The sequence below is a fragment of the Raphanus sativus genome, unplaced genomic scaffold (assembly GCF_000801105.2).
Source record: "Raphanus sativus cultivar WK10039 unplaced genomic scaffold, ASM80110v3 Scaffold2860, whole genome shotgun sequence".
NCBI classification, from domain to species: domain Eukaryota; kingdom Viridiplantae; phylum Streptophyta; class Magnoliopsida; order Brassicales; family Brassicaceae; genus Raphanus; species Raphanus sativus.
The window spans coordinates 512-13,430 of NW_026618167.1; the positions used below are offsets into that span (position 1 = coordinate 512).

A 12,919-nucleotide genomic window follows, 5' to 3' on the forward strand; every position below is an offset into this window, starting at 1 on the left:
AAACTCATTGGACGTTACATATCAATATTCTTGTCCCAGAGCTGTTTTTATCGTTCTTCTTGCTGTGTGGTTAGTAATAGTGGTTACTTAATCTCTTTTTGGTCCTTTAAGATGGTTGATCTAAAATTTGAATGGTAGGGTAACGGATAGGGATAAACGAGCAAAATAAATTCATTAAGCAGAGTCTACTCACGTGGTGAAAATACAAAGCAAAAGGGAAATTATGTAGCACTTCTTCGTCTTAAGACGGTCCTGGACCGGTTTGTTACCCGAATTAGATGTGAGACCGGATAATGAACGGTTTGAGACTAAACCGGGCCGGCACAATTACAAAAGTCACCAAAAACCCAAAAAAGAGGATTGGCTCCCAAACAAATAGAAACTAAACCCTTTGCACTTCCTCATCTTCTTCTTGTTCCCCTACTGTCGCCGCCGTTAAAGGACTTTTTTTTTCAGAGGCGGCGATGGCGGATCTTCTTCCACCTCTTGGGACGGCACAAATCGATGGGAAGACTAAAGTAGATGAGAAAGTTGATTACTCGAATCTCCCTTGCCCTGTTCCTTATGAGGAACTCCACCGTGAAGCTATCAGTTTAGTCTTTCTTATTTATTACCGATCTTGACTTTTTTTCTTGAGCTTATACCTTTATTCAGTTGACGGATAGCTCAGACTGATCTGTGTGGCTTTAGTGCATTGTATTGTCGTCTTTACAGATTTAGGTTCTGTTCTGTCTTGTTTGTATTGGCATGGTTGACTTGGTTCTGTTTCGTTTCTAATTGTTTTTTTTTGTCATATTATGATTGAAAGTTTTTCAATTGGTCCGGATTTGATTCTGTTCGTTGTCTCAAAGGTCTGTCTTAGTAATTCTTTTCAATGCTTGTATTAGAGATTCCGTTCACGGTCTGCCTCCAGTGTTTGTCTTAGCGTCTCTCCTAATGGTTTCTTACTGTTTTTTAATCAGTTTCTAACTGGTTTGATTTGATTATATTACTTGCAGTGTCTTTAAAGGCAGACAATTTTGAGGGTTTGCGCTTCGACTTTTCCAAGGGACTGAATCAAAAGTTTTCTCTTAGCCACAGGTTAGTAAGATTATGTCTTAACAGTTATCATTGGTAAAAGCTTTACATATATTTGAGTTTCTCATTAAGTCTCTATATTGATCTTTTGAAACAGTGTAATGATGGGACCAACAGAAGTTCCTTCTCAGTCACCTGACACGACGATCAAAATTCCAACAGCCCATTATGAGTTTGGTGCCAATTATTTTGATCCAAAGGTACCAATTTTTTTGGTAATTTATTTGTTACATATTCTTTTATGGCTATCAAGAAGAAGATATGAAAAATGATGAGTATAATATGCAGTTGATGCTTATTGGAAGGCTTATGACTGATGGTAGGCTAAACGCAAGAGTTAAAGCTGATTTAACTGATAGGTTGGTCTTAAAGGCGAATGGTCAGGTAAATGCTGCAACTGGATAATAATGTGTTTGATCATCTATGGTGTATCTGAATATTACATTCCTTCATCTTTTTATTTTTTAACTTTCTTTTCCAGCTGTCAAATGAGCCTCATATGTCGCATGCAATGTTCAACTTTGATTACATGGTGAGCAACTTCTTTGTATTTCAACTTTTTTTTATATTCGTTTGATGCACCTTTGCCAGCATTTGTGGTTCATTCATCTGAAGTTTTTTTTGTGTGTCATGTTTGTGTAGGGATCAGACTACAGGGCCCAACTTCAACTTGGGAACAGTGCTTTAATTGGAGCAACCTATATTCAGGTAAAGTGGATAATACTATTGTCCCTTGTTACACCTGCGTTTCTGTTAATCTTTCTGCGTGAAGTCAGATAGTTAGGAAAAAGGGCTAGCCATATTTGAGCTTATGCTCTCCTGCAGTAATGTTTATTCATGTAACTGTAACGAAGTGATGTGACATTAAACGATAGGTGGTACTAATAACGTTGTCTGGGCATGCTTAGCTTTTGTGTCATTAAGAACGTTTGTCTTTTATCTGTCATTTGTCTTTTGATCTGTAATAGTTAAACCAGTTGGTATGGTGCATTGCGATAGATATTGAACTCATTGTATTTTTCTTTTTATGAAATATTGGACAGAGTGTGACACCCCGTCTATCTCTGGGTGGGGAAGTGTTTTGGGCTGGCGTGCCTCGGAAGTCTGGTATAGGTTACGCTGCAAGATACGACACTGATAAAATGGTAATTCTTCTTCTCGTTCATTACTTGTTCCAAGCTAATTGGTGAAAAGCACTAACTATTACCAACAGGTGGCTACTGCGCAAGTTGCTAGCACCGGAACTATAGCTATGAACTATGTTCAGAAGATTTCCGAGAAGGTAATACACCTTTATCATTGATCTCCCTCCCTCCCATTTTTAAATTTGACCTCTGTTTTTTTTTTTATTATTTCTAATGATCAGGTCTCACTCGCCACTGATTTCGCGTACAACTACTTATCAAGAGATGTTGTGGCTAGTGTTGGGTATGACTACATTCTCAGACAGGTAACATAGCCTTTTTTTTTGTATGGATTTGTAATGGAATTGAAAAAAAAAGCACTTTCTTAAATCCTTATTGATTCTTTATAACATGTGTCTCTGTTTCAGTCTCGTGTGCGGGGAAAGATTGATTCAAACGGTGTTGCATCCGCTCTCTTGGAAGAAAGATTGAGTATGGGACTCAATTTTCTCCTATCTGCAGAGGTACGCAGTCTTACTTGTTCTTGTGCTGAGACTTTAACTGAATATTCTCATTCTTTTTAAAAGCTGTTGATTGAGTTTTTATTTGTTTCTTTCACAGCTTGACCATAAGAAGAAGGACTACAAGTTTGGATTCGGTTTAACAGTCGGCTGATAAAAAGGATGATGCTCCACGCAATAAGCCTGGCTCTACACACGCAGCGCAGGGGTTTCATCTTGTGCCGGGATTCAGTTAAATTTGTTGTATTTTAGGCTTTTTGGTCGGGGAACGTTGAGAAGTTAAAACAAAAACAAAGGGACTTTTGTGTTGTTTTTTATGCGGTTTAGGTTTTGTCGTTACTATTTTTTTTTAAAGATCTGGTAAACTTGCCAAGAGGTGTATCATTTACTTTCCATACAAGAAAAAACATTTTTCCTTGTTTACTAAATAATTCCTTCCTTTCATAATACTTATGTTTTTGCTTAGTACACAAAAATTAAAAAAATTGCATTTGTCTAGAAAAATATTTAAAAATATAATTTTAAAATCAGTTAACTAATTATAAAACTGTAAAATGTAATTTGTTAAACAATTTTTAATAAAGATAAAACTAACATTAAAATCTCAAAATTTCATATAAATTAAAACGAAACAGTCATTTTACAACATTATCTATATTGAAAAGGAAGGATTGATAATGTCGTGTGATGTGCATTAGCTAACATTAACAAGTAAATAAATCAAAATTTGGAGGTGAATATTCAAACAAAGTTTTTAAAATTTGATTTATGTTGTAGAAAAAGGTGTTTTATGATTATCTAGAAAAAACTTGAGTTCAAATATTGGGAAATTTGCCCTACAACTAAAAAAAACACAAATACACTATCTAACCAAAAACATCTTCTCTTTTTTTATTTCTCTTTTTATTTCTCTCTAACTTCTCACTAAAAATCTAATTACCTTTTTTTTTTGTTGTTTGGCAAATAAACCCTTAAATATTATTCGAGTAAGAAAAACAATACAAGAACTAGCAGTTCTTAGGCCATCTGCATTGAAGAATCATAGGATGGAGTCACACCATTCTCCACAAAAAATTAAAATAAGAAAATTTGATGAAACTGCGCCGCGCGAAGTTCTTCCCACTGAACCTGCTTCATGACTATTTTGCGGGCCTCACGACACGTGGTAATCCGCGATTGGTTGGATTATTAACTTTTTTTTTTAAACAAACAGAAAAAATAATAGTAATAAAATATACTTTGTGAACCTCTTTTCATAGAGTTCACGCCTTTGTAAGTTTTCTAGATCTTCTCATCAATCTATTTTTATTTGTATTAATTTGAACTTTTTTTAATCTGTGGGCCGAGCAGTAGCCGTTGTGCGTGTTGTTTTCACGTATAAATTAATACAATGGGCCGAAAACATCACAGTGGGCCGAGCAAATGTAAATATTCTTACCTGTTGTTACCATGTCTCTGTCGGAAATGTAATTACCAAATCAGCACACCTGTCGTCGTTGACAGATTCCGAGAAAGACAATAAAAATAAAAAACCCTATGAACAGTCTCCCCCTCTCTCTTTGCCTTCCTTCTTCTCCGATTCTCCTTCTTTGCAGATTAACATCAATGTCTTGCATTGAAGGCTGATTCGATTTCCTAGACCGCTCGAGTGGTGAAGTATCTCGTGATGGATTCTGCTATTGAGATTAGTTCCGGTAGTAGTAGCAGTAGTGGTAGTGGTAGTGATGACGAGGTGTCTGAGCCCACTAGAACCAGGAGCAATACCTCGTGGCTCTATGGTACTATTACTATACTCTCTGCTCTCGTCTGTCTCGGTTAGGTTAAATTTGGTAGCTTTAATGGATTGGAGAGTAATCTAACTTTTTTTCTTTGTGTCTTTGACTTGTAGGTAGTCGTAGCTTCCCTCAAAGAGGTTCCTCTGAGGTTCATACTCAAGCTTCTGGCAGTGGTGCCCCATCTCAGCCTAGAGCCTCGAGAGCTTCTAATGTTTCTGGTGTGGATAATGAGAAGCTGCCTTCTCAACAAGCCTTGAAAAGAACCCTTCCATCTTCTTTTAATCCGCCTCCTGCTCCTTCAAGAAGTGCTCACAGTGTAAGTCATGGCAGCAAGGCGGATGATGCTAGCCCAGCTGTAGGTAACAAGAATCCTACTCAAGCTTCTCGCGGTGGTCCACCGAGTTATCTGCCAAGAGACTCTACAACATTTACACGGAATGATGAGAATGTTGCTAGCTCTAGTGTTTCCGGTGTGAATGATAAGAAGCTGCCTGCTCAACAAGCCTTGAAAAGAACCCTTCCGCCCTCTTTTAATCCATCAATAAACGGGGCGGATTATAGTAGTCCAGCTGCGTCAGCTTTAGGCAACAAGAATACTTTTGGCGAGGGTTACTACCGTGGAGCTCATGCTGAGATTGGAATTCAGCGTGGCGTGAATGGGGTTAGGATCCTGCCTCCATCTATGACGCATGGAGCATCTGCTTCTCCTTTGCATTATGGTGGTCAAAGTGATCCAATTCACAGGGTCGTTGGGATTGTTGAGGACAGGAATTCTGAGAACGATGAGAGGCTCATCTATCAAGCTGCATTACGGGTATTCATCCTAAACTCAGTCTTCTCTTATGGATTGACTTCACCACTTAGCCTTAGCTGCTCTTTAGTGTCCCTTTCCCTTGTACCTGCTTTAGGCTCTTTTGAATCTCTTGATTTTGATTGCAGCAGTGAGTGAATATGGAGCAATAAATGACCCCAAATTTGGCTCTTTTCTTTAGATTAATGGCGCATTATACATTTTTATCTGGTTTCTCATTGATACTTGTGTCATACTATGCTGAATCTACTCAATTTCAGACTGAAGTGTCCAGGTTTATAGTCGTTATCTGCATTTCTTTTCATGTTTGAGAAAGAATGATCTTTTATAGTTCATTGACTGTGTATAGCAGCATTCATTTTCGTGGTGCATTATATATATGTTGGCAGCTTGGTGTTGTTCCATAATCAACCTGATATTAAATTGCATTTTAAGTGCATTTTCTTATAATATAGTATGTTGATCCTGCAGGATTTGAATCAATCCAACAACGAGATGGATCTAAGTCCTGGTACCCTTTCAGTTTCTCTTATGAGGCATCAGGTATTATCATGTTTTAATGTACCATTTAGTGGCCTTTGAATTTGGCGTGTGTACCAAATACTATTGCTTTCAGAAAATCGCACTGGCATGGATGTTTCAGAAGGAAACAAGTAGTTTGCACTGTTCAGGAGGAATATTAGCAGATGATCAGGTCACATATAATTTAATATTTTTGCACATTTATATCTGTGGTTCGGTTTCCCTGAAGCTATGTAAGGTCTATTTTTGCAGGGACTTGGTAAGACAGTCTCGACGATTGCTCTTATCTTGAAGCAAAAGTTTGAGTCACAAATAAAGTCTGAAATTTCAAGCAAGCAAGAGGCTGAAATATTGGACCTGGATGCTGATGATGAGTCAGAAGCTCCAAAGCATGAAAGTGAAAGTGATGTGAAACCAGAGGTCAAGGTTTCAAGCAACAGTGAGACCACGGTTCAGAGTGCTGGTGATAATGATGGGAATGGCAGTTCAGTGAAGGGGAAAGCCAAAGTTGAAGGAGCGAGTACTCTGAAACGGGAATTTAACAGAAAGAGGCCAGCTGCTGGTACATTAATTGTTTGTCCAGCGAGTATTGTGAGGCAGTGGGCAACAGAGCTTGATGAGAAGGTTTCTTATGAATCCAAACTTTCTGTTTTGATCTACCATGGTGGTTGTAGGACCAAAGATCCTGTTGAATTGGCGAGATATGATGTGGTTGTCACAACTTACGCCATTGTGACCAATGAAGTTCCCAAAGAGTCATTGGTGGAGGATGATGAAGATGATGAAAAGGATAACAAAGGTCTCGCCCCTGGCTTCTCTAACTACAAGAAACGTAAAGATGCAGCGGGTACAAGTAAGAAGAGTAAGAAAAGAGGTAGAAAAGGCATGGATGATTCTTCTTTTGACTCTGATTGTGGTGCTCTGTCAAAAGTTGGGTGGCTCAGAGTAGTTCTAGATGAAGCTCAGACAATCAAGAATCATAGAACTCAAGTGGCAAGAGCATGCTGCACTCTTCGAGCCAAAAGGAGGTGGTGTTTGTCTGGAACGCCAATACAAAACACCATTGATGATCTGTATAGTTACTTCAGGTTCCTTAGGTATAATCCATATGCCGTGTACAAGTCATTCTACCATACAATCAAGGTTCCAATTTCCAGAAATTCTCTTAATGGTTACAAGAAGCTTCAAGCTGTTCTAAGGGCTATAATGCTGCGCCGTACCAAAGGTACTCTCACCATCTCTCTATTCTTGTTTGCTTTTCGTAGCTGTGACGGATTTGATGATTTCTGCTGAGTATCTTCTGTTCTGATATACAGAAACATTGCTTGATGGGCAACCAATAATCAATCTACCTCCAAAGAAAATTAATCTGAAAAGGGTGGACTTTTCGGTGGAGGAGCGGTCTTTCTACAAGAAGCTTGAAGCAGAGTCACAATCACAGTTCAAGGTTCTCCTTTTTTTCCCTCCACAATTTATCAGTTCATACTTCGGAATTTTCTTTGGAAATCATTTTCTGAGTGTTTCTTCTGTCAGTGAATCAAACATTAACTCGTGTACTTGTGCCTGATAAGATGATATTTCACATTTTCTGCAGGCATATCAAGCTGCAGGGACTTTGAGCCAAAACTACGCCAATATTCTTTTGATGCTTTTGCGTCTACGCCAAGCTTGTGACCACCCACAACTCGTGAAGGGATATAACTCAGATCCTGTTGGAAAAGAATCAAGAGAAGCAGTTAAAAGACTCCCTAGGGAGGCTCGAATCAATTTGCTCAAACGCTTAGAGTCATTATCTGCCATCTGCAATATCTGTAATGTAAGTGCAGATTCACTTAGGCCTAGGAATAGCGTGTCCTCAGTTTCAGTATTCTCTAGTCCTTAGGCTAGGTCTGATCTCTTATTAAATATTCTGTTACCTGTTTATCTGCAGGATCCACCAGAAAACCCTGTTATTTCGCTCTGTGGCCATGTATTTTGCTATCAGTGTGTTTCAGAACACATCAATGGAGATGAGAACGTTTGCCCTGTTCGGAGATGCAGAGAAGACTTTGGGCGTGATGTTGTGTTCTCTAAATCTGCCCTTAGAAATTCTACCACTAATGATTCAGGCTCTAGTTCTTCACAGAACAAATCATTTTCTCAAAAAAGCGAGTTTAGTTCATCAAAAATCCAAGCTGTCCTGGATATTCTGCAGTCGCTCTCCAAACAAGGCAGACGAAACTCAGCACAGCATGGTCGAAACCCTTCTTCCTCACAGCCACATGAAGATGACGACGATGTAACCATTGTAGAGCCAACGACTCTTCACTCGTCTTCACCTAGCCAGGGACCAATAAAGACGATAGTGTTCTCTCAGTGGACCGGTATGCTTGACTTGGTTGAGGCGAGTTTTGTTGAAAATGGTATAGAATTCAGAAGATTAGATGGTACAATGAGTCTTGCAGCAAGAGACAGGGCTGTAAAAGAATTCAGCAAAGTTCCACGTGTAAGTGATGTGCATACATCTACTTGTTATTTCTCTGAAACATAGAATGTTCGTGGAACATAGATCCTGAAGCTCTCTAACAGTGAAAAGTCTATAAAACAGGTAGAGGTGATGCTGATGTCGCTAAAAGCTGGAAACCTTGGGTTGAATATGGTAGCTGCATGTCATGTTATACTTCTGGATCTTTGGTGGAATCCAACAACCGAAGACCAAGCTGTTGACCGTGCACATCGTATTGGACAAACTCGGCCTGTTAGTGTAACTCGTGTCACTATAAAAGATACCATTGAGGATAAAATTTTGTCTCTTCAGGTATTTGATGTCCCTTAGTTTCCTCTTCATATTATATTTATAGTAAGTCCAGCATTATCATTTGTCTTTTTTTAATTTATCAGGAAGATAAAAGGAAAATGGTTGCATCTGCGTTCGGTGAAGAACATGGTGGAAGCTCTGCGACTCGACTGACAGTAGATGATCTCAAACATCTTTTTATGGCGTAGACCAACTGGTTCTCTGCGCCACCTGTAGCCGTATAATGGCTACTTGAATTAGGTTGCATAGTACTATTAATATTGGAGATTATGCCCCAGCGTTTTTTTTTGATCAAGAAGAAACCTCTAAGCTGCTTTTGTAACTGAAACTTCAATGCTGTGGCTCTCTCCTAGGATTTCGTGTTTTGGGTTTTGTGAGGCTTGTGTCTCGAAGGTGCATTGACTGGAAGCATATGCCATTATGTAAATAACTAAATCGTTTCACGGTATATATACCTCGTAGAAGTTTAACGGTAAAACTAAAGGATCAGATGATCTTTTTCTTCTTACCATTAACAGTTTGTGAGGTGTTCATTGGCAAGAGGAAATGATTTGTTCTGTCAAGAATGCTTGTTATTTACTCTTGCCAAGGATCAGTGATACCATAATCTTTTTCTTCTTACCACTAATGATGCCATAGCAAGCATTCTCTACAGCTTGCACGTCTGTTTTGGATATCTTGAGCATCTATGTATGTTCTTTGATGGTTCTTTGTTTGAAGCTGATGAGGATTGTTCCCAAGTATTTGACTCGACCAACCAAATATACAGTGGTGGGGCTTTTTATTGATTAAAAACCCTATGAAGGAAGACTATGGGACCTCTTTTATTTATGACTTTTCTGCCCTTTAGTCATTTCTCTTTTTCTTTTTCCAAGTTAGTGTGAAAAGAATTGCCTTGTGTTTGTTGAATTTTCAAGGCATCCAACGGTAAGCAAGTTTAAAACAGAAATTTGAATATTTGATTTTTGAGGTTATACAAAGTACCAATAAATTATGCATGATAAATAAAAGCATTCAAGAGAGAAGTGAATTATGTATCGCCCAGTTACAAGTAAGAAGCTAAAGTGGCCTCAAGAACAATTTCCTATAATTGCTTCCATCATTTGATCTTAAACCTAACACTCTTAAAATAACTTGTGGTTTCGCAGAAATCAATATGTTGGCCAATGTCTTCGTCGGTTCTGGACTAATGATTACTTTAACAGAAGAGACTATAAATCTTACAGGGCTTCTAAGGTAAAGAAGAAGATGTTGTCAGAGAATCGCCGCCTTAACGCATTACCGACTCTTTTACAAAGGAACGGCCTGCCGAGCTGCAAAACCACAAATATTAAGCATTGATAGAACACAGAAAACTTGAAAAGGGGTAGTAAAGGAGTGGGTTGGTACTACTCACGAATATTCGAAGTGGATGTTCATGAATCTCCGGTTCTCTTTACTTTGAGAAAGGGTAACAGAACCTTCAATGACTTGGTCTTGCTCTACGTCTATTGGGTCATAGAAATATACAATCGTCTGTCCAACAAAAGTGGTTCAACACCAAATCGTCACAAAGTGTAAGCTTACACTAGTTTTTTTTTTAAATAAGAGACAGATATCAAGTTTATAGTATCACTGGATCTTCTTAATATACGACCCAGTCCTTCTGATCTTAACCAAATTTAGATGATTTACAGAAAAGTAAACCTAGCAAAAATGGAAGTATATGCAAAAAGATGGTCTTACTTGTTGCCAATGCGTTGGAGGAGCCTCGGGAGAGGTGGACAACACGAGGGCATCACTCGGATTACTCCGCTTCTTCTGATTCCCTTCTCTGGAAGGACTCACTGATGAAGAACCACTAGCAACACTTATTCCACTAGAAGTCTTCGCAGGCGAAGAGGCTGGTCCGCTGAACTCAACGTCAAACCAAAATCCAAAACCATGCATAGGAGCTACAAGAAGACAAGGAAAAAGCCTCAGAACAGAAAGGAAACAAGACTAACGTCTCTGTAAGTTGCACAAAACGCATATACATTTGATAAAAGGAAAAGTGAAAATACCTCTCATCATTGACTTGAATTTATATCTTGCAGTAACGGAGTCTAGCTCTTGGATTTTTATTGTTTGACAGTCTATATGTTTAACCTGCATGATATATGCTCCGTGTGAAATAGAGCGGGTGGTCTGGTCTTTGATCATTTACTTTTGTAATAAAACGGATATGATATCACTCTGTAGCAGAGTTAATATAGCTGAGAGCCCAAAGAGATTGAAGGTAACAAGCAGTCAGGGAACAAGGAAATACCACTTCTGGCCATGTTAGAACGTTCTCTCCTGATATGGACTCCACGCTAGGTTCTTCAAATGCACACTGTTTAGCTAACTGCATCATTGCAGACACTGCAAACAACATCAAACATCATTAGGGAAACCTTACTGTGAGATGCTTCTTTTCACTTTATCATCTAGTACAAGTTCCCCAACATAAAGGTAAGTGAGAAGCATACATTTCAATTCACCCTTATGATCAAGTAATACCATATGTTTACTCCTTAAGCTAAGGATCAGGACTATCAAAGCCATAAATGCTATCATGATCACTTAATTTTATCAGTCTGATCTGTCTAGGAAATAAAAAAACTCTCGGCCAAGGATGATGTGGGATATGTCGAGCTTATTAGAAACATCACATCCACATTAGATTGAGAAATAATTAGTCAGTTTTAGCTAGTATACTAGTCAAATTAACATAGTCTCAACGTTCAAGTTGATATAATACTTACTATCAATCCCATAAACGTTGCGCCAAAAATCAATGCTATGACTGTATCTGTCAGGGTGTGATATAGGTGCCATGTACAACTGTCAACAGAAAGTAATTAACAAAATATCAAATGTTGTCTTGTTTCAAAAATTCATTACGGCATACTGTGATATAGTATTTAAAGGGATCTAAATCATACTGTTGCATGTGATGGGAGAATTAAACCTCCAGGCTTCAACCAGCGATCTCTAGCTGTAATAACACTTCCCAGCATACTCTAAATCACGTCAAAAAGGAATAATAGAGAATGAGAGACCAGGGAGAATTAAGGAACAGTAATAATTCGGTACAAGATTAAAAAATAAGGAATAACCTCATACAAGAGCATGTAGCCCATCCACTCTGAAATTATTACATCAACCTCCTCGTCGATTTCAACATCCTGGAGAACATTACAACAAAAGAAGAATTACTACAGAGTACAGAATGAAGGTTTGCATACAAACTTTATTGTTGCACCCAACTAATCTCTCAAATAGCGATGTAGATGTATAGACAATCCCAAGATCTCTGTTACATTCATATATTTCGTACCTTTCTGGATAATGTATAATGACACTAATTAATCTTTTTGCAACTTATATAGACATCAACCTTAAGCAATATCTAATATAGCATGGCAAGACGAACTCCGGATTTATAACAGATAAGATTTTACCTCCACTCTCCCATGCAAAACAATGACCTTGTCAGATAAACCGTTGGCTTTTACAACTTCCTTTGCCTGGTGATATTAGGAAAAAGGTTGAATCGATTAGTGCGACTCACGAAAGCATTTTAATTGTGATAGGGAGCAAAAACAAACGAAATCATATGCAGAGCTAAAACATAAGACTCGTAATGTTTTGATGAAATTACATAATTCCAAAACCAATTCAAATGTAGTATAAAAATGCACAGATAGAGGCTAAAGACGATAGATATATGATGAGAGAAATCATTAATGCACAAGGTACATGGTAAAGGAAACATCTGGAGTAATACCTGGACTGCAATATCACTTGCATCTACAGCATATACCTGCACGAAGATTTAATTACGTAAGAAACACATTACAGACAACATACACATGTAGGAAAAAAAAACTAAATTTTTACAAGGCTCAATAATAAAATAAAGTTGGTGTGTCCATACAATACATAATGCATACATACCCGTTTAGCACCGGCTTGAGCACAGAAGATTGAAAGGATGCCTGTTCCACAGCCAACGTCCACCACAACCTGTTACAAGCAATCGAGAAAGCAAAAACTAAAACCACAGTCCCAAAGTTATATCCTTTTCTTCAATACCATTAGCGAAACATGGAGAGAGTAATTACCTTGCCTTGGATGAAGCTCTGATGCTGCATTATAGCTTCCTTATAAGTTTCCGTCCTAGCCCGATCCTGAGTTTCAACGACATTCAACAAAGCAAGCAAGTTCAAAATCCAAAATCACAGCAATGATTTAACAAGATTAACAGTCAAAAATCAACTTAATTTGAT

The 12,919-nt window shown here is 38.2% G+C and overlaps 3 protein-coding genes across 3 annotated transcripts; 2 read left to right on the plus strand and 1 right to left on the minus strand.

Annotated features, from left to right (window-relative positions):
• Positions 1-350: 350 nt before the first annotated feature.
• Positions 351-3,153, plus strand: LOC108859559 (mitochondrial import receptor subunit TOM40-1-like). The gene is made up of 11 exons (XM_018633468.2): positions 351-591; positions 999-1,080; positions 1,175-1,277; positions 1,366-1,461; positions 1,559-1,609; positions 1,720-1,785; positions 2,121-2,222; positions 2,291-2,359; positions 2,444-2,527; positions 2,630-2,725; positions 2,823-3,153. The coding sequence occupies exons 1-11, from the start codon at positions 465-467 to the stop codon at positions 2,874-2,876; spliced, it is 930 nt and encodes a 309-aa protein (XP_018488970.1). The 5' UTR covers positions 351-464; the 3' UTR covers positions 2,877-3,153.
• A 1,054-nt stretch (positions 3,154-4,207) lies between these two features.
• On the plus strand, positions 4,208-9,135 carry LOC108858875 (helicase-like transcription factor CHR27). The gene is made up of 10 exons (XM_057000686.1): positions 4,208-4,500; positions 4,611-5,311; positions 5,780-5,851; positions 5,925-6,002; positions 6,083-7,055; positions 7,147-7,277; positions 7,425-7,646; positions 7,761-8,315; positions 8,418-8,627; positions 8,711-9,135. Exons 1-10 carry the CDS (start codon positions 4,389-4,391, stop codon positions 8,813-8,815), a joined length of 3,159 nt encoding a protein of 1,052 aa, XP_056856666.1. The 5' UTR covers positions 4,208-4,388; the 3' UTR covers positions 8,816-9,135.
• A 428-nt stretch (positions 9,136-9,563) lies between these two features.
• Positions 9,564-12,793, minus strand: LOC130506074 (probable protein arginine N-methyltransferase 6; the record flags this gene model as incomplete). The annotated part of the gene is given in 12 exon segments (XM_057000687.1): positions 9,564-9,940; positions 10,024-10,142; positions 10,353-10,561; positions 10,670-10,754; positions 10,915-11,009; positions 11,393-11,471; positions 11,573-11,650; positions 11,747-11,815; positions 12,092-12,157; positions 12,418-12,453; positions 12,588-12,656; positions 12,755-12,793. Coding segments are annotated over 12 exon segments (987 nt in total), but the record flags the coding sequence as incomplete, so codon positions are not given.
• Between the last annotated feature and the right edge of the window lie 126 nt (positions 12,794-12,919).

Excerpts from the sequence above, each read along its gene's own strand:
- LOC108859559 (XM_018633468.2), top strand. The coding sequence starts at position 465 with ATGGCGGATCTTCTTCCACCTCTTGGGACGGCACAAATCGATGGGAAG. Across the intron at positions 2,223-2,290 it reads GATACGACACTGATAAAATG|GTGGCTACTGCGCAAGTTGC; the intron begins GTAATTCTTCTT and ends TATTACCAACAG. Across the intron at positions 2,528-2,629 it reads ATGACTACATTCTCAGACAG|TCTCGTGTGCGGGGAAAGAT; the intron begins GTAACATAGCCT and ends TCTCTGTTTCAG.
- LOC108858875 (XM_057000686.1), top strand. The coding sequence starts at position 4,389 with ATGGATTCTGCTATTGAGATTAGTTCCGGTAGTAGTAGCAGTAGTGGT. Across the intron at positions 7,056-7,146 it reads AATGCTGCGCCGTACCAAAG|AAACATTGCTTGATGGGCAA; the intron begins GTACTCTCACCA and ends TCTGATATACAG. Across the intron at positions 8,628-8,710 it reads ATAAAATTTTGTCTCTTCAG|GAAGATAAAAGGAAAATGGT; the intron begins GTATTTGATGTC and ends TTAATTTATCAG.